The 27,484-nt window shown below is 38.7% G+C and overlaps 1 protein-coding gene across 1 annotated transcript; it reads left to right on the forward strand.

The window, feature by feature from the left end:
* The first annotated feature begins 201 nt into the window (after positions 1-201).
* On the forward strand, positions 202-26,941 carry zmym2 (zinc finger, MYM-type 2). The gene is given in 24 exon segments (XM_052142550.1): positions 202-551; positions 2,822-3,653; positions 4,212-4,279; positions 4,281-4,501; positions 4,677-4,842; positions 7,884-8,096; positions 8,343-8,490; positions 9,545-9,660; positions 10,204-10,326; positions 10,425-10,575; positions 10,822-10,994; positions 12,491-12,656; positions 12,765-12,796; positions 12,931-13,069; positions 13,173-13,303; positions 14,175-14,331; positions 14,507-14,647; positions 15,098-15,204; positions 15,387-15,576; positions 15,845-15,987; positions 16,686-16,800; positions 22,818-23,060; positions 23,703-23,838; positions 25,837-26,941. Coding segments are annotated over 23 exon segments (4,083 nt in total). The 5' UTR covers positions 202-551; positions 2,822-2,836; the 3' UTR covers positions 26,024-26,941.
* The last annotated feature ends 543 nt before the right edge of the window (positions 26,942-27,484 follow it).

The following is a 27,484-nucleotide window of genomic DNA, read 5'->3' on the forward strand; positions in this document are numbered from 1 at the left end:
TTAATTGTTGCTTAAATATTGTGCGCGTGCCAGTCATGCGCTGGCACGACACACCGCGTGAGTAGCGAAGATCTCGCTGGACAGAATCCTCCTCCCACGCGCTTGGAACGTACGTACGTTTTCACGCATGCGCGACAGGATTTATGTCAAGGCACAAAAGTGGCGCTATAACGTCTCCAGCTGTACTCCGGTAAGAATTTCTCTAGCGTTTTGATGCTGAACTGTGCTCAATTGGACAAAGTTTTTACAACTATGTTCGCCGCAGAGCTCGAGTCGAGGAAATCGCCGTGGTCACCTGTGTTAGTGCATGAGGGTAATTTAACGAAGGGAGAGGCATGCAATTTTACCCCGCCTGAGATTTTCCCTCTCTCCGCCGTGGCAGGGTGCTGTTGCCTATGCTCTCGCGCATTGTTTCGCTCTCTAATGGCGGACATGAGGCAGTGCTACCCTCGGACTGAAGGGGGCAAAATTATTTATCAGTTAGGAAATATTTCTTGTTTTTGTGCTAATTAGTAGTTGTAGGGTTAATTTTCGCGTTGCTTGCTAAACAGGTAAGCTTGGAATATTTCTTTAATTTTTGGTGGATAAAGACGTTATAGTTGATGTTTCTTAACTGTGCAGCGCCCCCACAGGTCACAACTTGTATTGCCTTTTGATTGCCTAACGCGCTGGGGTAACTTCAATTAAACGTTCACTCAAGTGTAATACCAGCAGGACAACTTCATTCTCTTGGTTATCTATCATAAGCAGAGCAGAAAACGGATATGTTTCTCAAACTAACAGAGCTAACAGTGTGATCAGTGTTTGAAAGGAAGAGTCGAAATTTTTAACAATGTGGTGTATATTATTCCAATGTGTATTGTTTTGCGTGTATCGGGGTACATTGGGTTTCAAATTCAGTTTCCCTCCAATTTTGATGCGAGTAACTACTCGTTAATAACTACTTAAGACTAATTTTTTTTCCACTAGAATAACAATGGCGCAGTCTCGGTTGCTCTCCTCCCTCCTGATCGCCGCTAATCCAATGGCTGCATGCGCCAGAGAGTCAAGGGGTGGGAACAGGATCGACACATGGGCCGGGGGTTTTGCGTGAAAGCCGCAGCGCATTTCTTGCTCAAAGGAGCAGTTGGGCTAAATTGTGAGAGTCCCCCCGCCTGGTTGTCTGAAATAGCAAGTTTGCGCACCCGGTTGCCCTCGAATTTCTCGAATATAATGATGCAGAGCGCATTGACGTCGTCGTCCGGTTGCCTTGACAGCGCGCTGATCGTGGTCGCGCGCGTGTGTGTCCAGGAGAGGGTCCAGAGTCAGGGTTACCCAACTCGGGTGGAAAATGGTAGGAATCTCCTCAGATGTCTTATTTGACCAAGTTGATGCTAGATGAATCAAAGCTTTGTATGGCCATGCGACGATGATGCATTTGGTGACCCCTGGAATTAAACATGAGCGTTGTTTTAACCCCATGCGTTAGCTCAGAATGCAGATTTCTCAAGCACGTGGCGCATATGCTTATATCACGTCTCAGTGGCTCTCTGATCATGAAATCACCCTGCAAGGAAAGCCCAAATATACAAATACTTTACTTGTTAATGTAATATCTCATCTGATCAGGTTTTATTGTATTTACTACACCAGTGGTTTAATCAATGTATTCTGAAGCGATGTGATAAGTGTTGGCGAGAAACATATAATTAAGTAATTTTTTACTATATGTTTCACAGTGTGAAAGGTACGGAAGAGGATTAGGGCCAAGCAATAATACAAAAATAAAACCATCTCGAGATTAAAGTCATTATAATGCGAGATTAAACTCGTTAAATTTCGAGAAAAAAGTCGAAATACAATCTTGAGAATAAACTCATTAAATATCGAGAATAAAGTCATTATAATGCGAGATTAAACTTAACGAGTTTTTTCTCGAAACACAACGACTTTATTCTCGATATTTAATGAGTTTATTCTCAAGATTGTATTTCGACTTTTTTCTCGAAATTTAACGAGTTTAATCTCGCATTATAATGACTTTAATCTCGAGATGGTTTTATTTTTTTATTATTGCTTGGCCCTAATCCTCTTCCGTAGAAAGGGGAGATTTATAGTAAAAAAAAAAATCTTCAATATTGATCTGTTTCTCTCCAACTCTTGTCAAATCACTTCTCAATATGTGGATTAAACCACTAGAGTCTTCTGGATACTTTTATGCTGATATATGTGGTTTTTGGAAATAAAATAATTGTAGTCAACATTCACTCGCATTGTAGGGACTTACAGAGCTTAGATATTCTTCTAAAAATCTTTGTGCTCAGCAGAAGAAAGTCATTAGGGTGAGGAAATGATGATGAGTGAAGTTTCATTTTTGAAAACTATCCCTTAAGTATAATTTTTGACATGTGCATTGATTTAATTTTGATGGGTCTACAATGCAGTCTGAGTCTGGACCACCAAGAGCCTAAATTGGTCAGGATCTTGTCCAGTTAACTCTATGCTGTTCATTTATTTGGCAATTTGCTTGAGTGGGGGATGTTGGGTTTTTGAGAGCAAAAAAATTTGATAATTTGTATTTCTTTGTTCATGCATTTCATGATGTCAAGATCATACTCTTGTAATAATATCTTGATGTAATCCATAGATTGTTTCTAAACCACTTATTATATAGTAAATATAAATGGTATTAGTCACCAATTAGCACATTTTTTAGATGTCAGCAAGGATTTAAAATGTTTATTTTTTTACCAGCATGATAATTTTATGTAATACTCATTCACTTGGCTTTTGGCCTCCTGAGGTAGCCTAATTGTTCCCCTGATTATGTTTTTGTCCACAGGTGGTTGCCTAAACTATGGATGGAGATTTGGAGGCCAGGGCAGATGTTGAGGTGGCAGGTACAGTCACTGGGGAGAGGGAGGGTCATATGGAAACCACACCCACAATTGAACCGACTCCATCTGTAGAAGAGCAGCAGACTGCAGCAGATGTGCCTAAAGCCTCGGAAGATGATGATGATGTAGTATTAGTTGAAGAGCCTCCTGCTCTCTCTCATGGGAGAATACAGACTGCCAGCCCCTCCGATTCTAACACACCTGCAGAGACCCTCACTCTTGCCAAAGACTGTACAGAGCTGGCTACCACGGCAACAGCTGCCTCTATGACTCCCAGTCCTCCCTCCTCTACAGCTGCCACCTCAGCCGTATCTACAACATCCAAAAGCCAGAGCGAGCCAATCGTTATAGACGATGAGGAGGATTCAGGTGCTGCCTCTTCCTCCTTGCCGACCCCTCAGGCAGAGAGCATGTTAAGCAGCACAGAACCTGTCTCTGAAATCAAAATCGCTAGCGTTACAACGTTGGGAGCGGACTCTTCGGCGGTTACCATGACAACATCAACAGGAACACCCCTGTGCACTCAAGAGGATATAAACCTCATGATCACAAATGTGACGTCACTGAAGGGCAAGGGTGTGGTGGCATCGGCTGGGTTGGAGAATTCGGAGGAAGCTGAGAACAGACTGCAGATTAGTAGTGCATTCAGCCTGAATCCAGAGACCCAGCAGAACCAGGGTGCAGCCAGCACACCTTCACCCACGTTCAACCCAGGACGTGTTAACTCTGGCAGTCAGCCTGTGCAGAATGGAGAAACGGGGATGCACCAGAGATCTGGTAATGCATCCACACACAGTTACTGTGTCATTCTGTTCATAATTAACAAGGCACAATCTTGGATTTACCTCTTTTAATAAGACAATAACTATGTCCACACAGAATCTGTGCCAACTGTACTCTGCATAATGCTCTGCAGATTTCCACAGAGTTGGAACGACTGTCATTCATAGTTCTATACATCCCCTTGTGTGTTAATTAAATATCTTGGCTAATTTGATTATGCTTTCTGCCACCAATAAGAGTGTAGTTCTCTCAGCTCAGTTGAACACATTTTACCATATTTATATCTGTAAGGCAGATTTTCCTTCAAAATCAGTGTAAAAAACGCAGAAAAAGTCTGCCAATTCTGTGTGGGATAAACAATAACACATTTTACTATGCCATAACTTACCCGTCAATCATTGAGTTTTAGTAGCTTCCTTAAGCAGAGCTCTATTATTCATAAAGCATGCAGTGTACAGCTCTTAAAAAAAGAGTTGCCAGAAAAATAAGGATTTTGGAGAGGTCTTGAATAAGGAGAATCATAACATGAGATTAAATCGTTTTCCCCCTCAGATTCATGGATCTCCCAGTCGGCCTCTTTTCCACGTAACCAGAAGCAGCCCGGAGTGGACTCTGCGTCATCCTGCAGCTCCTCTCCCCAAACAACCCTGTCAGTCCTCCTCAGGATCCCAGCAGCCCCAACGCACTATGAAAGTCACATGCGCCAACTGTAAGAAGCCTTTGAAGAAAGGGCAGACTGCTTACCAGCGCAAGGGCTCATCCCACCTCTTTTGCTCGACTTCCTGCCTATCTGCCTTCTCCCACAAGCCCACTCCCAAGAAGAGCTGTACAATGTGCAAGAAGTATGATGCTTAAATTAGTTTTAAAAGAGTGGTCTGGTCTTATATCTGAAAGCAATTAAGTCATGAACGCTTAACCTCTGTTGATTTAGCTCATGTTCAGGTTTTTATAGAAGTACAGTGAATGATACTCTAAATGTAAATCTGTGTCTTATGTGCTTTGTTTTCTTCAAATCAGAGACATCACAAATATGAAAGGAGGCACCATTGTGGCCCAGGTGGACTCAAGTGAATCATTTCAGGAGTTTTGTAGCACTGACTGCCTGGCATCTTATGAAAACAAACAGAAACCCCAGAAGAACCAACTCCAAACTAAGTGCACTGTCTGTGGAAAGCTCACTGAGGTAAGATAAGTTCACCAAAATCTATTAAACAATAAGATTTGTTCATTAATTTGTTCAGTGACCATATCTGTAAATTACACCTTTACGCCAGTAGATGAGAACAAATGAAGATCTTTTGTGTTTTTAGTGATTCATTAAAGGGATAGTTCACCCAAAAATGTAAATTCTCATTACATGTATATTCACCTTTATGCCATCCCAGATGTGTTTGACTTTATTTCTTCTGCTGAACGCAAATTAAGATTTTTAGAAGAATAACTCCGCTCTGTATGTCCATTCCATGAAAGTGAATGGTGACTAGACCTTTTTGAAGCTCCAAAAATCACATAAAGGCCACAACTCCAGTCTCGGTTTAATTTATATCTTCAGAACCAATATGATATGTGTGGATAAGAAACAATCAATATTTAAGTAATTTTTTTTATGAGTCATGGTAAACATACATATACTTAGTCATGCACAGCAGTTCGCAAAATTATAGATATGCTTTGTCATTTGGGGTTTCAAAGATTATGATGCTTAAATCCTCCGCTGAAGGCTATACGTAAATTAGTAAACACGTAGATTTGAATGAAGTATAATTAGACCTGTTTCGGCAGTGAATGACACAATGGTTTAAAGGAATAGTGTAAACCATTGATGAAGCATCGATTCATTCATAACCAAAATCAAGTCTAATTATGCTTTATTCAAATGTGCGGTTATTGATCTACATATAGCCTTTAGCTATATATATATATATATAAAAAGACAACAATATTGGCCTAAAAATAATTATAAGTTTCAAATACGTCCTGTCATTGTAATGTCATCAGTCACTTACTCATAATTCATCCAGCCCCTTTCCTTGAACGAGATTACTGAACTAAACGAACAGCATGCATCCTCTCCTTTGGCCGGTTATCAGATCCTGCTGTTCCTCGCTCGTTCATGATTGAGATGAAGAATACGTCCCGTCCCAGGTCAAGTGACCGACTGGTTCAGTTAAGGGGAGTATTCGTTTAGTGGGTTGAACCAATGATATGCTCTTTCACAGCCCACACTCCAGTGCTATTGGCTAGCACTACAGTAAGTTTTTATAGGCCAGTAAAGCAACCAAGGCATTCTCGTGCTCCAAGCTAGTGCAGTGCTGCCAGTGTTTAAACTGTTTGAGAGCTTAAAATGGACAATCACAAATTTGCATGTTGGTTACGGTGATACACATTTTTAGGGGGGCTGAGATCAAATTTATGCTAAAGCCCCCTAAATAGGGTCTGGCAACACCTGTGCATTCTACTGCACCTTTGGATTGAATTTGTCCTCGTCAAAATGCGAATTGGCAAGAATTATCAGTAGATTTAACTTCACTCTATTGCAATCTGGGGCTCCATGCTTACAGATTTTTTTTTTTTAAAGCACATATGCTCCTATGTGTTGCCCTTAGGGGTAAGTAAAAAATGTAGAGAGACAGCCAAGATCAGTTCTTTTAAGACAACTGTTTTGTGTTACAAAACAACATGCACAAACAGACATGTTTTTACAAAATTCAGAAGCCTGTCTGAAGATGACCTTAACACGTGACAAAGGACATTTAGACACATTCCCTGATCTTTTCAATTATTTTCTGTTGAGTAGCCCTGGCTGAAACCATATGAACGTATGTGTGGTGCTAACTTTGTTATTATAAGATCTGTTATTCTTGAACATTAAAAAATGAAATGTATATGAATCAAAATATCATTATATAAATTTGCTTTTATGTATCTTGTAAATTCTGTTAAGCATCATTTACACCAATCAGCCACAACATTTAAACCACCTGCCTAATATAATGTAGGCTCCAAAACAGCAACAACCCGTGACTGAGTGACTCCAGCCAGGTCTCCTAAGCAACCAAATTGGCCCGGTTGCTAGGGAGGGTAGAGTCACATGGGGTAACCTCCTTGTGTCGCTATAATGTGGTTCACTCTTGGTGGGGCACATGGTGAGTTGTGCGTGGATGCCGCAGTGGATGACGTGAAGCCTCCACATACGCTATGTCTCCACGTTAACGTGCTCAACAAGCCATGAGATAAGATGTGCTGGTTGGCTGTCTCAGACGTGGAAGCAACTGAAATCCATCCTCCGCCACCCGGATTGAATCACTACGCCACCACGAGGACTTGGTGCATTGGGAATTGGGCTTTCCAAATAGGGGAGAAAAAAAGAATAAAAAAAAGAATAGCATTCGGAGATGCTATTCTGCTCACCACAGTGGGACATTATTAAGCATTCTGCTGTCTACAACCATCTTTGGGACGTGACCCACCAGTTGAGAACCACTGCTTTCAACTGTTCACTTTAAACTGAATAGATAATTTAGTTATTATTAAGCTGTGCCTTTGTTAATTTGATTTTGTTTAAAACTATTTAACATTTGCCAGGATTCCCCCCTAAATAATCAAACAAGAAAATGCAATATTTATGATCAATGGAAACATTAAACCCCCCCTCCCCATAATGGTGCCAAAACAAAAAACATCCAGTGAGTGGAAGTTTTGTGGACAGAAATGCCTTGTTGATGAAAGAGGTCAACAGAGAATGGCCAGACATTGATGCAGCCAAATAATTTTCGACATTCGCACCCAGTAATTTTCACTTGCAAACGCTTGCACTGCAGAGCTCTGGAATGATGCCTTTTGAATGTACTGTCAATGAGGAATGAGGATAGTCAAGATCAGCAGACATGGTCATTACAACCTGTAATATGAGTTCATCAGTTTACAACTAGATGTAAAACCAAGTCATTTTCACCCATATTTTCATCATCGTCCAGTATAGAATAGAAATTTCATGCACTATAATCATTGCAATAGCTTTATCTATAAGACTTCAGCCTTGTAGCCATGGTTACCAATTTCCTTGACTGTACATATGGTGTAACAATGGCAATCACCTCAGAAAGGAAGTTATTATTTGTTATCTATTTTTGATAATCTATAATATGTTAAACTAACTGTTCAATGAACATTATACACAATGCATCATTTAATGTGTTTTTTCTTACTACCTTTCCTTTCCAGATTCGTCATGAGGTGAGCTTTAAGAACGTAACCCACAAGATCTGCAGTGATGCATGCTTTAACCGTTACCGTATGGCTAATGGGCTCGTCATGAACTGCTGCGAACATTGTGGGAACTACCTGCCCAGCCGTGCCACAGCAAACTACTTTTTACTCATCGACGGTCAGCAAAAACGCTTTTGCTGTCAAAACTGCATCAAGGATTATAAACAGGTCAGTTATATTGTTTAAATTGCTTTTTTTTTAATTAAAAGGCTTTCAGTTATAGGATATACTCCCTGAAAAAAATCACTTCCCTTAAATTAATTGAAAATACTCAGTATTTAACAGATAGTTCAACAAATAAGTTAGTGGTATTTTGGTGGCACAAGGGGGACCTACACAATATTAGGTGGGTGTTTTTAATGTTGTGGCTGAATGGTGTAAGTGAATAGTGACTTAATTATTTTCTTTCCACAGACACATGGGAAGATGGTGCAGTGTATTGGCTGTAAGGTGATGTGCAGATCTTTAGATGCCACTCAGTGTATAGGGTCAAATGGAGGCATGGAGTCTTACTGCTCAACAGCCTGTATGACCAAGAGCAAGTTTGCATCTTCTGCACAGAGTAAGTTGATATTGACAACCTAGAGCTGATGCTGTCACACTCACTCTATGGGTGCATTGTTTTATTGCCCAAAGTTTGATGTGGTTTTCATAACTTCTGTTGTTTATGTAGATATTGTCTCGTTTTTGTATAATAAATGCCATATGGTTTTACCACATTTAACTCTACTTTGTTCACATGCTCAATAGCCCATTTGATCGCCACTTTTAAGATGTGTACCAGGGCTGCACAATTCATAGAAATAAAATAAAAATCAAGATTTTAAATGCGCTAAACGCTTTATTTACACTAAACCGGCTTGTTAATTGTATTCTCAGTCTCAGCTAGGCACGGGTATCATGAAAATAACGTGTAATACAAGATGGGGTATAATTCAAGCATCTTTATTAAATAATTGTCGAGCAAACCGCATTAACAGTAGCACATGAAGAATCCAGAAACATGCACTCTTCCTCCATTCTACTGTATTTTGTTTGCCTCATGAGAGATCATGTTTCCCTTATAACACTCCCAGCAGAAAGCGAGTGAAAGTGGAACTAATGTTACAACATCCAACAAAATGAAAAAGGAAGGAACTATAATATAAAGAAAATTGAAGATGGGTGTTGTTAAAATCTTGATTGGAGCATCCCTAATATTCAGATTGACTGGGTTTCAAAAACTAATGATGATTGGTGAGCTTAGACCCCCATCACAAAATGGACAAAAAATATACATGGAAAAATGGTACGATTTAGTTTATATATTTATTTTTTTTGTGGGTGAATTGAAAAAAGGTCTGTTTAGTTATTTTTAAGAGGACTCGTGTGAAGACCCTAGTAGCCTTTTGGTAGTTGAACATGTTAAAAACATTACCATTATTTTATTTCATAATCGCAATTTAAATCGTAATAGCAATATTTTTTCAAAATAATCACAATGACTTTTTGTCCAAATCATGCAGCCCTAATGTGTACCCACAAACGAGTTATTTATGGTTTCAAACACTGAGTCAGAGATTTGAGGTCAGTCAGTATACATGTCAACTCATGTTTGTCCTTGTTTGTTTTTATAGATACAGAGCCAGCATGTCATTTCTGTAAGAGAAATGCATTACCTCAATATCAGGCCAATCTGCCTGAAGGGAAGGTTTTGAGCTTCTGCAGTTCACAATGTGTCACAAAGTTCCAGGTACTGTAGACTAATGCTTGTTTTTATGTGCATGTATATGTAAAGGTGATGTAACTTTTTCAACATTAAAATATTTTTCTCCTATCCCAGTTTAATATGCAGAGATAATTACAACTCAGCCATTTGTAGGTTGATTTTCTAATAGTAAAACTTTGTGGCTTTTTCCAGATTTGTTGTTTGTTTGAGCATCCTGACATGGAAATATTGACTCAACCAGTTTCATAAGTTTGGGTGTGGGACTTGGGGATGTCCTGATTCATAAGGTTTCACTATTAACCATGATTACAAATGCCACTGTTAATTCAGAATCCATGGTTAAAATTGGTGAAATATTTTATTTCATTTGGCCGTTCTGTTTGGTGCTACTAGTGGTACAGATATTACACTTTCTTTTCAATATCAGCAAAGAACTTAAGTTGTTTACATGCCTCATTGAATTCAAGTTATTTCCAAGTCTTAAATACAGAGTGGTAATGTTCTATTCGTGTGTTTTGTCACCAACTACCTTTTCTTTTTTTTTTTTTTTTTTGTGCTTTCATTCAGAATGCCACAATCCAAACATCAACTAATGGGCAGCCTCCTGCTTCAGCTTCTGAAAACATCCAGCTTAAATGCAACTACTGCCGTGGCTCCTTCAGCCTGAAGCCGGAGATACTGGAGTGGGAGGTGTGATATCTTTCCAGCAATCCCATTATTCTATCAAGATGCAAACCTTTAAGGTCTTGAGTGGTTTAAGCATTAATTATGATCTCTGGTGTCTCCAGGATAAAGTATATCAGTTCTGCAGTAAGGCCTGTTGTGAGGACTACAAAAAGCTCCACTGCATAGTGACGTTCTGTGAGTTCTGTCAGGAGGAGAAGACTCTTCATGAGACTGTAAAGTTCTCTGGGGTGAAGAGACCCTTCTGTAGTGAAGGTCATTATTCTGTCTCTTAACTCTGTATTGACCAGCACAATGTCCTGTGATTAAATCTACTGCTGTTCACATCATGATGTGTTGTGATTATATCTTTATGGTATGAGGACATCGATTTTGACATTGAATCATAGAATTTTATTTTAATGGATGACAATGTAATGCATTGTTTATGAAAATGGTATGATAGATTTCATGCACTTGTGTTTAAGCTGTTTGTGTGTCACCCTCCCATTTCCTCTGCAGGTTGCAAGTTACTGTTCAAGCAGGATTTTGCAAGTCGTCTGGGCCTGAAGTGTGTCACCTGCAACCACTGCACTCAGATGTGTAGGAAATCTGTCACCAAACAGATAGATGGTGTCAGCAGGGACTTCTGCAGCGAAACATGCGCCAAGAAGTTTCATGAGTGGTACTACAAGGTACGTTATTTTCCTGCATGATTCAATTGGCTCACTCCGCATAAAATGAGAACAAAGGTTTAAAATCTGAATTTGTTCTGAACCAAATTTAGCAGTAAAATATTTTCAAAAGTATTCTGTGATGTGTAAATGAGCTGCATTATTGAGACTGCTAGAGGATGGTGGTAATGTACTGGTCTGTGCAAAAACCCCTGTGAGCACATGTATGTCATCCAGATGTCTGTGAACATCTGGAAATAATTTTATTCTATTTAAAGCTTCGTGTCTGAGATCCTTCACAGTTTAAATTATTTCAAAAATAATGTTGTAAATGGTGTCACAAATACTGGTACTTCGGTACCAAGTTGATACTAAAATAAAACCGATATAAAGATACCAGTGTTTCTGCAGTACTGGTTGTACCGAATAGCGGCTCTTTTCGGTACCAGAGCGCTGTATGACTGGCACACGACTGCTTTAAAATGTTCACAGGCTTATTTTGAACGTGTGCTCAATTACACTAAAATTGACAATTTAATAAATTAAATTATGTCCTACTGTGATTTTATTAAACTGCTGAAGTCTGAAATCTGGAAAGTGTGGAAGAGCTGTGTCCTGTATAAATCCTACTGCTCAAACTGTGGAAACTCCACAGACATTGAGAATCATTCACATTTGATCAGATGATAGAGCGGAGCACCAATCCACTATAAAGTGTGTATTACATGTAGACTATATATTTATAGAATTAAATCACAGCATTTGCACTTTAATTCTAACTAAACTTTATTTATATAGCACATAAAACAACAGAGTTGACCAAAGTGCTGCAAAGTAATACAATTTTAAACAACATTTCACAATTTCCACATACACTAGTATTATAAAATAATACACTCAAAACTATGTTCTACATTTCATTTGTCAGACTTCAAAGGCCAGTGTGAAGAGATGAGATTTCAGACGTGACTTATAAGTCTTCAATGATCACACTGGGCCATGTGGCGAGCTGTTTATCCGGACAAGTGAAGCTTCCAGCAAAAAGCACGATTCATAATAAAAGCTAGATACCCGATGTTGAGGAAATTGTCAGAAATGTATAGTAAAATGTAATATTCACTGTAGTAGTAGTAGTAGTAGTAGTAGTAGTAGTAGTAGTATCAACAAACCAATAAATTACAAGCAAGACTTTTAAATAAAGGTTTTGCAATAAAAACAATGACAAGTTGAAAAGTTCTACTTTCACTTGTTGAGTTTTAAGAATGAATTGATTAGACACCATTTTGATGATGAATTTAAATGATACATTGAGCTCTGGAAAATAATAATAATTAATATCTAAACTATCTAAAAATATTCAAACTGGTGTGTTCAATAACACATTGTTATATTAGCATATTTCTGCTGTGGTACCGAAATTGGGATCACTTTGGTACCGTGACAACACTAGTAAATTACCTGCAAAGTCTCTGTTGCACTAATGTGAAATACCTGTGTTTCTCTCCTGTGTCCACTAGGCGGCACGCTGCGACTGCTGTAAGGTGCAGGGAAACCTGATGGAGTCTGTGCAGTGGCGTACAGAGATGAAGCACTTCTGCGACCAGCAGTGTCTCCTGCGTTTCTACTGCCAGCAGAACGAGCCTAACATGGCCACACAGCGAGGCCCTGAAAACACAGCTTTTGGTAAAATCATTAAACCTCACTTTTGTATTTATACTGTACGTATCTGGTAACTCGACATGCTTTATAATACTACCACTTTTAAAATGAAATCCTGTGCTCTATTTACAGGGCTTGGAGGACCAAACCAAGCATCTAAGATGGTAAGGGTGCAGTCAGTTTTGACTATTTGAATAAAAGATAGTCCGAGATAAGGAGCGAAAATTTGCAGAACAGCCATAAAATAAATTGTAATTATTTCACTGTTGTTGTTTTTTTCTTGTTGTTACTATTGCAGTTTACTCAAGGTCCTGTATCATATGCTGGAGGAGGGATTCTGAAGGATGTGAAGAATAAAGCTGTGCTTTGTAAGCCCCTCACCATGACCAAGGCCACTTATTGCAAACCCCACATGCAGAGCAAACCACTACAAACAGGTGAGCACTTTTTTTTTTTTGTTACCCTGTGACAAAGTTGCAATTTCACACTCTTTCTGGAAAAGGAGAATGTTGACGTGGTGCTTTCTCTGCATCTCCTTAGATGAGGTGGACCAGGAAGGGAAAGCAGAAAAGGAGTATATTCCTGTTCCTATTCCTATTCCTGTTTACGTCCCAGTACCCATGAACCTCTACACTCAGGCCACCCCTACTCCTGTTGCAATACCTTTACCGGTAAGCGATCTCTCACAGACCACAAAAAAGTAGTCAAATTGCCTGTATTTACACAACGGCAGAATACAGTTGTCAGTCTTTAGCTTAATACATTTGTTCACACACATTTTGGTGTAAGTTCGAGTGACAACTGCATTCTACAACCAAAGTGACTCCCTCAATTTTTCAGGACCAGCGACCAAATTTTTAGTTTTGTTAACTTGTGCTGTGTGAATCGAACCACATTGTATGGGTACTAATTGTCACATCATAGAATGAGAGCCAATCTCTTCTGCACACACATTGTTACATGTGAGCTCCAATGAAAAGGGTTGTTCGAGAGTCACACCTGTTTGGAAATTTGGTTGCCAGTCCCAAACACTAGCTGTGAATGTAGCCAATGTTTTTATTTGAAATGGAAAGTTTATGGATGATTGTCAGGCTCCAATTTCAGGTGAGTTTATGTACCTTTGCTCATTGTTGTATTCCGTGGCAGTTTTCCATGCCAGACCAACACATACTTTAACCTAGGTTCTCATTTCTTCCATTTTTAAAGTGTAATGCCGGATGCATCCAGGGGGGAAATTTCAAGCTTGTTTTTACAGGCTTCTGCTTGTTTTAAACATGTCAATGATTATAACTTCACTGATGTTCACATGCTTAAACCATTTTGTTGACCATTCTAAATTATATGGGCACTTTTGCAGCCTATTATTTAACTCTTCCTAAATGAAAACCACCGTAACATAAGAAACTGTGATCAACAGAAATGTTTTTTTAAATGGCACTTCATGACAAACAGGTTGCCGACCCCTGATAGACAGTAAAGATTGCATGCCTTAACACACACAGATTTCCCTCACTGCTCTGTGCTTCATCTTTGTGCTTTTAGGTGCCTGTGCCAGTGTTTCTGCCCACCACACTGCAGAACGCAGAGCAGATTGTGAAGGCCATCAATGAGCTCAAGACCAAAGTCTCCTCTGACCTTCTGGAAGCTGATCTGGCTGCCATGGCTGAGTTGATTGCAGGGGATGAGAAACCAGACTGCAGTAAGAACCTTTGCTTGATTTGTTCTTGTTCAAATCAGACTGCACATAGTGCAGTTTTCTTGATACAGTTAATACTAGATTATCACAAACCCATATTAGGGATTTCTCCTGTAGTATTTTGCCAATAGCAGCATTGTCAGAACCTAAAACCTATTTTTTTTTTTTTCTTTTCTAGAAATAAAATGTGAAAAAAGCTGTGAGGAAGTGAAGACTGAATGCATAAAACATGAACATGTCAGTAGCAGTTCAGAAGAGGAGGAGGAGGAAGAAGACAAGTATGAGCCAGATTTGGACCTGGAGAAGGACCTTCCACTAGGTACAGTACCACCAAATGAACACACAGCCTTTTATTGACCTGTTATAATATTCTGCCAATTATAAGGGAGCTTTTTCACAGCCTCCTTTTATCTTATAAGGATGCCCCTTGATGATATGTGTTTTTTACCTTTTTTCCCCAATCTTGATCACATTTACATCAAATCAGTGTTTACTTGGTTTAAAAGTGATTATTATTATCATTTTACTGCCGTTCACATTCTGTAACAGTTTGATGTTATGAGGGCACTTGTTCATAGCCTGCTATTTTATTTTTATCTTATTGACTCTATCTATCGATCAGGTGTAGTTCATTCTTTTTCATGTCTCCCTTTAAAAAAAAACAAAACAATAAAGTATTTCCTTCTGGTTATCTCTCCAAGCCTACATTCGGTGTGTCAAAATAATATGATTGTACCCAATAAAGACGGGTCCCTCTGGTCTGTTCCAGCATCAGAGCCTATCCTGGTTGAGCGGCTAGATGCAGACAAGCTCTTCTCATTGCCTCCAGTCATGTCTGAGGAGGAGAAGACACCTCGAACCAGAACTAGGAGGAGGGTACTGTACAGATCCACCCCATAACGGCACATACAATACTCTCCTGTGATTTAGAAAGGCATTTGCTGTTCACATGCTGATATGCAGTGATTGCCAAGATGCTATATAAGGTTAAATGGGTCTTTACCTGTAATGAAGGATGATCATGAAATGCTCATGTTTTTTACTTGCTGTTATTGTAGGGCCAGAAGAGGCGGGCTGTAGAGGAAGAGTCTTCCTCCTCCTTATCCTCATCACCAGCAATAGAGTCTCCAACAGCAGACTGCTCCTTTCCATTGAGCTCCAGGTATGGCTTAAATGCATGGAAGAGGTGGGCCACATCTGCAGCCTCACAGTCCAGCGAGTCCAACGAAAACGAGAGACAGATAGAAGGTATTTATCATAAATTATTTTTCACAAACACACGTTTTAACTTTTTCAGTTTCTGCCAGATGGATTCAGGTAGAACAAGCTTTATACAGGCTTCTGCTTGGTTTAAAAGTGCTCAATGATTATAACTTCACTGCTGTTCACATTCTGAAACTGTTTTGTTGACCATTCTGAGTTATGAGAGCATTTGTTCCTACCTAAATAATTTGTATAATTTTTAAAATTGTATTTTTTAATAATGATTTAATTTATTCATTATATATATTTATAGTTTGTTTAAAAGGCCGTCTCCAGTCGCTGAGCCCAGAAGAGCTGAATCAGTCTTTATCTCGCTTCATCAGAGAGATGCGCCGACCCAGTGGAGAGTGCTATGCCCCGGACAGTATTCTCTACCTTTGCCTCAGCATCCAGAAGGTGAGACGGCCCACACAACACAAGACTGGGCATGTTGCATTTGCCTATTAAAGCTGTTAATAAAGGATCTTAGACTATAGAAACTATTGCGGAATGATATTTTCCTCCCTCCAGAGGAGATACCAGATATTTTTATTTTATTATTGGTGTTTCTAATGTTCTCACTTCAGTATACCCCCTTGAAGTGCTTTTAAAATAAATGGGGGTGGGGGTATTTTCATGTAAGTCCACAATTAGTTGGTTCAGGTGTGTTTAATTGGAGTTAAATTAATTAGACTTAATACTGAGGCACAAGAATGAGCACCCGTAATCTAAACAGAGTGTCCAATGATTATAAACATTTGCTGTTCACATTCTGAAACACAGTGATGATGCTTTAAATATGAGGACACCTCAGAGTACTCCTTAGAGAATAGAGATGGACCTGGTAATATATTCTGACATTTAAGTCACACTTAAATAAATGATAGAGCTTTTTTTTTTGTGTGGATGTATGAAGTCATTCATACAGGTGTCCTAGCAGTGTACTGCAGTTCATCAAATTAGCTATGGACATGCTCCACCAATATAATTTTTTTATAAATGACACTTGTTTTGATATTTTGTTATGTAATGCAAAGATATTTAAAAAATTGTAAGTGTCCAAAAATCTTTGTGTGTTGTGGCTTGTGCTATAAAACTGTGTGGGTGTTTTGTAGCATTTGCAGGACAAGGGGAGGACAGATGACCTTTTCGGTGATCCACAATATGACATGTTCGGAGAAGAGCTGAACAAGCTCCTCAAAGACTGGCAACCCACTGTTCTTCCTGATGGTAAAATCACCAGTACTTTTGAAGAGAATAGATGCATGATTGTAATGTCCAGTGATTATAACTTGCTGTTCACATCCTGAAAACTGGTGTTGACTCAATCCAACTATGAGGACATTTCACAACTTTATTGATATATAGTTATCAATGATTTTTATTGTTGAGAGGTCTTTTATTTAGAGGTGCACCGATCAGGAAATTATAGGCCAATAACGATCACTGATATTTTAACTCAGAAAATAAATCAGCCGGTGCTGATACCAATCCAATCACCATTATTTATTTTTAAAGTGCCCCTTGCCACACTTATACAAGTTCAATGCTGCAGTTATATGTTTATGTTTACACTTTAAAATAGCATTCAATTTAAATGAATTTTAAAATGCTAAAATTTAAATAATTTGAAAACCTTTATGAATAGTTCTGTTGTCTGTATCAAGGTTCATTGTGACTAGTGCTGTCATGATTACTTGATTTAATTCAGTTACTATAAAATTACAAAGTTGCAGAATCGACAAATCAATGAGATGTAGTTCATGGATGAGATGCACATAACTACAAGAGGTGTTAGCTCTGTGACAGACAGCACTTCACTTTAGATTTGAAAAACAATGTAGGACCTAAAAAACCATCACTTCAGAAATGCAAAATAACTCAAAGATGATATCCAGTTTCCACAGACTTGCGATTTGCTACGTGTCCAGGTGCGTGAGAGAAGGGGAGACATTCGTTTTTGTGCGGGACACATTGAACTCAGCAAAAATACTTTGGAATGCACTCTAAACCTATTTATCTACACAGTCGTTGGCAATATAAGCTTTTATGAAGCATGACAAGATGTCTGTCAGACTTGCAAAAAGTTACATGCACTGTGACAGATGCACAAACACTTACATTTACATTTATGCATTTGGCAGACGCTTTTATCCAAAGCGACTTACAGTGCACTTATTACAGGGACAATCCCCCCGGAGCAACCTGGAGTTAAGTGCCTTGCTCAAGGGTCCAACAGTGGCATCTTGGTGGTGCTGGGGCTTGAACCCCCGACCTTCTGGTCAGTAACCCTGAGCCTCAACCACTGAGTACTGCACTGCTTTTGAGATTTCACATGGTTAATTTAATATTTTATATTAAATATGTGTAAATATTCACTTTACACAGTGAAGTCACTGCATAAAAACATGTAAAAATTGCTTAATTTCATGTGGCCTGAGAGTTCATTTCTGAAATGTAGGATTGCAGGGGATCAGAACGTCTCACTGACCAATTAGTTCACGCTTTCCTTGTGAATATTAATGAGCCTTCCCCTGTGATCGCTTCAAAGGCAGAATGAAACTGCACTTCTTGGACCATTTATCAACAATGCTCAATGGATAAGAGCAGTGTGAGCGCAGAGCAGGTGTGGTAATTCACGGACTTGCAGGTCATATTCGACAGCGTTACCCGGATCATTTATCAACACAGCAGAATGGATAGAGCAGCGCAGGTGCATGAAATTGGCGGACAAGTCTCAACTGAACAGACTATTTTAAACGTGCCTGTGAACCAATGATATGCGTGGCAGGGATTGCGAAACCTGTTTGAATGCAGTACAGAATTAATTGTCTGTTGCAAAGCACTGATGTCTTTGTGATGAAACTAGTTTAAAACAAACAGCCCCCACATTCTAATTGACACAAAGAAAACATAAATTAGAAAGCTTTTCAATTCTCAAAATCACAACACTTACAAAAATATACCATGGAGTTACTGTAACACTAACTGTACTGTATTAACTATGGCATTATTTCAGAAAACGTTTCTAAATGTATTTAGTCTGCTATAGTTATTTATATAGAAACCACAGTTACTAAACATGGTATTGGGGAGCCATGCATATTTTTACCTATGGGTACCATGAACTGTTACAAATAGCACTGCTAAAAATATGGACACTATGGAAGAACTATGGTAAATTTTCACAATTATTATGGACCAAGCAGTCCGTTTTCCAACTGTATGTTCTCTTGTAATGCACTCTTGATTGAAAGTTGTTTTGTTTGTCTTCAGAAAGTCCAAGAGATGGCTGTAGATTAATCGGTGGGAGCCTGATGAAGGGAATCTTTAAAAGAGAAATGATGCAAACTGTCAAAATATTTCAATTTGGCCATATAAAAAATTAGGTGTTTGTTTTTGTCCCACAGATGTTATTGTTGTTAGTATTATAATTTACATCTGCATCCCAACCTCAAAATCAATGCAGTACTGTGAAATGTGCATTTCAATGCACATAACATTTTCAACAGGCCCTTTAAAGGCACAAATAAACCTTGATGTGGCCCAGGCTAAAATTACCCCCCTATTTTAAGCTATTCATCTACCGATGCATGTAATACATACGGGTCTGGCGTTGTGGGCTCGTGGACGTGCACATCACTGCTGCTGAAAACATATTAGGGGAAGCACTGTACATTAAATTACCATTTAAATGTAAATACGAACATCATGTAAATTAGATTTCATTATGATTAATTTTGTAATAGTAAGCAATGCCCCACTTCTGATAAATATTTGATGGTTTACGGCCATCATCACAGATAAAACTCAATGTGGGAACCCAGAGAACTGTATTTACTTAATAAAGCTGTGGGTCTGTTTGCTGTCAGTCAAAGCTTAACATGAGCCATTAAAGAGCCTATATTATACTAATGCACAGGTTTTATAATTTTATTTTGGGGGTGTACTTGAATAGGTTTACATGTTTTATGTTCAAACACACATTTTTCTCATACTGTACATTTCTTTTCCCCGCTCTTCATACTCTGAAACGCTCTGATTTACCTCCTGTCTCTTTAAAGCCCCCCTTTCCGATAAGCCCAGTGTGCTCCTGATTGGTCAGCTGGCCTAGTCTGTGATTGGTCAACCGCGTAGAGCTTGTGTCGGAAATGTAATGTCCATTATCAAAACAGAGTTTCAGCTCCAGAGTCTTCCTGAGCATCTGTAAACACTACTGTAACTATGGTAACAGTGACATCGGTTCTGCCGTACCAGCTCTAGCCAGGGTCCAATAATGAATGAAAGTTTGGAAGAACAAGCTGATCGGCCCAAACCACCTTCACAAGCACGACTTGTGCAGGACGTTTTACAGTGGTAGGTTTTAATTTAGTAGCTTTCTTACACTGTTGATTATTGTGAACCTAACAAAGCTTCAATGAAAAGTTGAGTAGTGCATCTAAATTAGTCATTTGCTCGAATGGGTGTAGCATAACTTCTTTTGCCCGAGAAATGATCCCAAAAAGCAAAATAGGGCCTCTTTAAAGCCACACAGCTATGCATCTCATGCCCCGCAGATACAATATAATTTGGGCTTACCTGAAGAAGAAATAAGTGGAAACTTATATTTCAATGACATAATTAATGTTAATATTCTGTGTTGCATGTACAGTAAGTAATGGTTAAACAAATAAATAAAATGGCTTTATCTCCATTAAATGTTAACTTGAATATAACTCGTCATTAATAAACAAGATTGATTATTAGACATTCGCATGACTTTTGAAGTTTTACCTGAAATGTCTAGTTCTTCTTGAACTAGATCTTGCATTTGAAAAAAAAAAAAAAAAAAAAGGGTGGGCACACCTGGAGTAGCCAATCTCTGTCAGCCTGAATTATATAAACCTTTGTAAAAATATGTCTGCTTTGGGTGTCTGTTGGAATTAGATGTTGTTATTCAGTCATAGAATGCATCAAAAAGTATGCTAATTAACTCTTTTTAGCCGAACTTGACTTCACCTCAACAACATTATGCAATCTGAGTTACGCGGGTCTGAAAATTGTCTTAAATTGCCCTTTCACAAATTAAGGCCTTAAAAAGGGCTTAAATCGGAACAAGAAGTCTTAAATTCATACGGTCATGTTATTAAATGTTGCATGAGGGATTGGTTTCTTGGTCATTTTAGAGTAATTCCTGGGTAGGGTTGGGAATCGTAAGGAATTGTATGGTTCCAATTCCTCTTAACAATTGTGGTTCCAGTAATTTTATATTTTTAATTTTTTTTTTAAAGAATTATTTAGAAATGAGAAATGCAATTCTTACTGATTTTACTACCCTCTGCTGTCGGTTACCAAATAATGAGATAACTTCAGATTTGTACAGGGCAGATATAACGAATCAGAAATAAATGTAATGCAGTTCTTGTAAAAGGTATGTTTGCAGACTTTTTAGAGACATAAATACAATCCAATAATATATCCTTACTCTATTTTAATACATTTTTCATATTTCATTAATTTATTTCTTTATAAAATCTTATTACAATAAAACTTAAATATTTAATTATACATTGGCATTTGAACAACCAGTCAGTAACTGCCCTGCTTGATTTAATAGAGAGACAGGTCATCATTAAATAAACAGTTAAAGTTCCAGAGACAGTTTAAACTGTTTTGTAGCATAATGCTTTACTTCAGGCTTATGTGACTTCAACAGTTCTTATTTAATTTTGAGTTGGACAGTCATAATTTGCACAGCAGTATAAGATTACTTGTACAGTTGTGGCCCAAAATATTGGTAGTGATATAAATTTTGCTGCTTCAGTATTTGTAGATTATTTTTTTCACATGTTTCTATGGTATACTGGAAAACAATGATAAGCATTTCATAAGTTTTAAAGGCTTTTATTGGCAGAAACATTCAATATTTGGAAAGTCATTATTTACAGTATTGACCCTTGTTCTTCATAACCTGCAATTCGCTCTGGCATGCTGGATATCAGCTTCTGGGCCAAATCCTGACTGATGGCGATCCATTCTTGCCTTATTAGTGCTCGGAGTTGATCACAATTTGTGGGCTTCTGCTTGTCCACTCGCCTTTTGAGGATTGACCACAGGTTCTCTATGGGATTAAGATCTGTGGATTTGCCTGGCCACGGATCCAAAATTACAATGTAATGATCTCTGAGCCACTTTATTACTCTTGCTTGTGACATGGTGCTCCATCATGCTGGAAAATGCACGGATCATCACCTGGATCTTTGGATAATCTGTTATCAAAAAGATAAATGTATTTTGAATGCAATGATGCATACATCATGTCCTGAACGGGCCTTAGCAGATTGGAGACAGGGCCACCTATAGATCAAAATATAATCCACACTTTTGTGCTGACACCAACCGTGGCATGCCTTTTTGCCAATTGAAAAATAATTGTATCCTTTTTCTCCTCAATTTGACAAGCCCAATTGCCACTACTTAGTAGGTCTTTCTGGTGGTGCGGTTACTCACCTCAGTCCGGGTGGCAGAGGACAAGTCTCAGTTTCCTCCACTTCTGAGACAGTCAATCCATGCATCTTATTTGGTTGCTAAGGAGACCTGGCTGGATTCACATAGTAAACCCTGGATTCAAACTCGGGACTCCAGGGGTGGTAGTCAGCGTCATTACTTGCTGTGAGCCCCCTTAAATTTAATTCTTGAATTTCCTTCAGTTGGTCTTAAAAAGGTCTTCATAAAACCTGCAGAAACCCTATTAAATAATTTTTCAGATTACTCGATTAATAGTAAGAATAATCATTTAGATTTCTTGATTATCAAAATAATTGATGGTGACAGCCCAAATTGTGACATTCTGGCAACAAGTAATAGTCGTAAGAACATCACACACAGCAGAGGTACGTTCAAAAATAAGAAAGGTATATCCATTACAATCTCCAAAACTGCTCTAGCGAGAAATCGGCATCTATGATTTGTTTACCGTCTTCAGCGTTTTGTTGTAGCTCAAATCACAAATTAATAAGCAACTACATGAAGAGACAGTGACATTAGGTGTTATTGCTGTTGTTAGTGGTATTGCAAAAAACATTAATCTCTGATTTAAATGGCACAGGGATGAGGGATTGGGTAAGCAGATGTTAAGATGAATATCGGCCAATCACCAATCGGTAGCCAATCGATCGGTGCACCCCTAGTTTTATTGGTAGTACATTTTGCATAATCTGTAATTATCAGAGTTGATATAATGTTAAGAGTCTTGTTTTTGTGTTGAGGTTCTCGGTGGGGCCGTGTTGAGGAGCAGTGTCTATGGAGCAGCGGGCAGCTTGGGGAGCAGACGCCCTCCATCCTGCTGAGATCTCTTCTCTATCTCAACACCAAATACTTTGGTCTCCGCACCATCGAACAGCACTTACGTCTCTCCTTTGGAAATATCTATGGCCCCAACAGTTCCAAACCACACAGCCACGAGACCACCGTTTGCATACTCATCCCCTCCATCTCTCAGAAGCAGCATGGTGTGTTTAAAAGAATCTGAATCATTAAAACTGAACTGAAGGCCTTATTATGCTGTAGCATAATTGATACATTTTAAATAAAAAAGGTATAGTACACCCAGAAATTTATATTTTCATGTACTCACCCTCATATTTTTCCAACCCTGTATGACTTGCGTGAAAAACAAAAGGAGACAATGGGCAGAATGACTATTTTCAATCTCACTATCACTTTTATTGTATGGAAAAAAAATATAGAATAAAAGTGAATGGTGACTAAGGCCGTCAGTCACTAGCATTCTAACTAACGTCTCCTTGCATGTTCCACGGAAGAAAGTAAAAAGGGTTTGGAACAACATAGGGGTGAGTAAATTATGTCAGAATTTTTTTTTTTTTTTTTTTTTTGTGAACTATACCTTTTTAATGTAAACTGTGTGTATGGACAGCAAAACTTAAAAAAAATATATGTATATATTAGCATATATTTTTGTCAGTATTGTTGTTATTCTACAGCGTTTTTTATATTTTCAGTTTTATATATATATATTACTACTGTGGCAATAGATTTTTAATTGTTCGTCTGTTGGATGCTAAATGAAAGTTTAGCTATTTGGTGAAAAGTGAACTTATGTCTTGTGCTGATGCATCTCTTATTTAAAATAGAGCAATCAGGAAGTAAGAGGCGGCGTAAAGACAACTGTGACTCAAACTTTGAGGCAGATGGTGGTTCAGGAGCAGAAGCTCACTGTCCCGTTATGAAACATGAATGCCGACTGTATGAGCTTTACCTTTCAAAGTGGTGAGTCACATTTAACAGTTTCTGTCAAGCATTGACTCCATGATAAGAGTGCATGTTTTTTCACCTGCTGTCCATGACCCTTTCAGTACCTACCTGGAAACTATTTTCAGCTCACAACTTCCCATTTGAGCACCACTGATCTGAAAAGGGTCTTGGGTTTATAACATTTGCTGTTCACATTCTGAAACATTGTGTAGATGCTCTTACTATGAGGGCACATCAGAGTGCATAAAGCTTTATTTCCATCCAAAGGGGAAAAGTTAGTTATTTATCTTTAAAAAAAAAAAAAAAAAAAGTTAAATGTACAACATGAAGCCATTTGAGTGATGAAGGAAAACGCATTGCAGAAAACTTTTAATAAAATGGATAGTTCTGGCTCTGAAATCTGATTGCATGTGCTTACAACAAAGGCATTGTAAAATAACCATCATACAAATGGATTCGACTCTAAATTCTGATTGTATGAGATGTATTATTTATGAGATGGATCAGCGGTCACCAATTAGTGGACCGTGCTCCTCGTCGGCAACCCAGATTTGTTCCATCCATGCCGAAAGACATGACAACGTTTGCCCCATCTTACCGTTTCTACATTGCTCAGCGGCATAGATAATGCTGATCTTTCAGTTCTGTATCCTTGATTATTTTTCTCTAGCAACGAACATGCTTCATTTATACCCTTTCCCGCTCCGCACACGTTTTCTCTCTCCCCCCACATTAATGTGAGTAGATGTGTGGCACCACATAGTTGAGCTGAAATGTGGTTATGTAAAAAACCATAGCGGAGACAAAGTGAGCAGCAATAAAGATGGATACTGGGATCTTTAAACAAAAAATTATGGAGCAAAGTATCTTCAGATGGTTCAGCTAAACCATGTTTGTGCCTTTTTTAGATTACTTTTTTTTTTTTTTTTAACCACGTTACACGTTTCATAGTGAACAAATGTTTTTTTTTGTGTGTGTGTAAACAAATTAAATGTCTCTGGCAGAGTTGTAGCTAGTGGGGTGGAAGGTGTTTATAACTCTAGGGGCTCACAATAGATTCTAAACCGTTTTTTTTAATTGGTAAGGGGCCCCAGTTTCCTTGCTACGGCCCTGATCTTTGGCATGTACGGCAAGGAAAGAACACCAAAACTTTGACTACAAGTTCTCTGCGCAAGCACGTGTGTGTTTGTTGGTGCCATCAGTTGATTAACATTTTTAATTGCATGCGTTTTTGTACAAAAGTCCTGAAACTTTGCACTTTATACACTAGTTTTCTTGTCAAAATTCATTTATTTACATCTTAGGAAAGAAGGCAAAACGATATGTTGCAATGTAATGCGTTTATTAACATTTTCCAAACAAAGCCTTTCACAGTATAAAGATAGAAATGCATTAAAATATCACAAATTCAAGGAACATTAAACATTTCCCAAATTCTAAGTTGAGGTTTGACTAATTGAAAGAACATGTCCCCACATAGGTTGCATATTTATTGCAATGGACATTAAATCCCTGAAACTTTCATCCTCCACAATATTAATCTGCCGGTAGACTGTGGCTATCCGCTTTGCTACAGCAATCTTGAAGCTGTGTTCATGATTCGCTTTACTGTACATTTCCACCAGAGCATCGTGAGCAAAGGTGAGTAAGTGTTTTCAATGCATTCCCATGGAAGCCTATCACCATGCTCACGAAGTGGATAGTGGGATTTACAGCGGCATGGAGCAAGCTGTTCCCTAGCGTTGTGGTCGGCAATGAGCGGATTTCTATTGTGCCAGTGAAAACGCAGCGTTAGTGTCAATACCAGCGTAAGTCAGACAGGTCGTGGCGTGCGTGCGTTTTAATTTGATCACTATCTCAAATGGCTTATTTCTTTAATCAACAGTGCTATTACATTTACATTTTGTATTCTGATTTTCAAATATTCTCAAACTCATCAGTTCTTATAAATGAACCCTTTGTGACCTTTCTGCTGGTTCTCTGGCATCCCCTTCTCTCTTCCTCTCTCCACAGCCCAGAATCTGTGAGGCAGAGGACAGACCTTTTTTACATGACGCCAGAAGTTTCTGCTTCCTCAGACAGTCCGCTATGGTTCAGCTCGACTCCTCTAGAGAAGAACACACTGGCTAGTCTCCTAACTCGAGTGCTGCTGGTCAGAGATATCTATAAAGAGAATCAGCTCGAGGAGGATGATGTGTAGAGGCCGATGCAATGAGGACTTCTTACTATGCTATCATTACACCCAGTGCATTGCAAACCAGCTGCTTTCCAAGTCACACCCTGCCACTCTCGCTTTAAACACACTGATCCTAGTGAGACAGCTGTGAGCTATGAGATGTTGTAAGGCAGAACACTGGTGGGATTATGCTGATTCAGGTCAGTCTTTCTTAAGGATCCTGACCCTGAATGGAGTGGCGGAACTCTGGAAACACGACCTAAAGAATGCTGCTTTTTTTTTTTTTTTTTTTTCGGTTTTTCATTTTGTTAATTGAAATTTTTTGGAAACTTTTGTTCAAGTAGCATTACTTGTGTGGCCGCTGTGGTCTGTAAATATTTGTAGTCTGTTAGCAGACAGGTGCAAAGACACAGGAGCATTTGTCCTGCAAGGAAAGTCATGGAATTCAGGACGATTTTTTTCTTCTTCCCGAACTTGGACCCAGCAAGGCCTTCTAAAGATGAAATTTATTTATTACTGTTGGTTGATGTCTGTTAAAGAGCGAGTCTGAGATTTTCTAACAGCAGATCAGGGGATATGTTTGATGCTGTGCAATTTCGCTGGCTTCCCATAAGAGCATTAAAACCTGCTGCAGTCCTTGACCTCCTTTTGTGTGAGTGTGTGTTTATGCATGTATGTATGTGTGTGTCTTTCTCCCTTTTTTTGTTGATTTGGAGTGGATTGGATAGGAGCTGGTCTTACATCGCCAATATGTAACTGGTATTGAACCTTTTAAGTGTGAAACTATTGAGCTGTTAAGCTTGTAGTCCAGAAACCCGGAAGAGAATTCGCAATAGGTTTTCTCTGCATTTCTTCTTCTTTCTTTTTTTTTCTTTTTTTTTACATTTTCACTATGTAACACAATTTTTGTTCCTGGGTAGTAAGTGTTATTTTCTAATTGCTTATGCCTCAAAAGTATAGAAAATGGCTATTATTCCCCACAACTCCACACTTTTTTGACCAGGACAGTGATATTTTGAAATGTACCTTTTCCAATGAGAAAACGAGAATTTGTGTATTTTTTTTCCTTCACAAAGGCAGAAAAAAACAACATATGAATCCAAATTAACATGTCTCCGGTAACACTTATCCCTCGCTCGACTCATCAGGCTGATTGGGGTCTGGGAGTGCGTCATTCCGGCTCAGCCCCTCCCTCCCTCTGTGCTACATATTTATACTAAAGTAATACAAAAATTACTACAAAGAAGTGAGTAGTTTTTCGATATTTACAATTATACTGTATATCACTTTCACAAATCAGCCGCCAAATGTACTCATCATACTTAAAGGCATCCAGTAAGGTCTTGATGCTGTTGTAATCCTCTGAGGTGGACTGAGTGAGCCAGTGGAAGAGTCGGGCACTTGTTACCATTATGGAGCAGCACAGCTTTGAGGCTTCTGGGTAAGCTGTCAATGAAGAGGCACCACTCATTCTGGTTACAGGCG

Source organism: Xyrauchen texanus, chromosome 14, assembly GCF_025860055.1.
Source record: "Xyrauchen texanus isolate HMW12.3.18 chromosome 14, RBS_HiC_50CHRs, whole genome shotgun sequence".
Lineage (NCBI taxonomy): Eukaryota > Metazoa > Chordata > Actinopteri > Cypriniformes > Catostomidae > Xyrauchen > Xyrauchen texanus.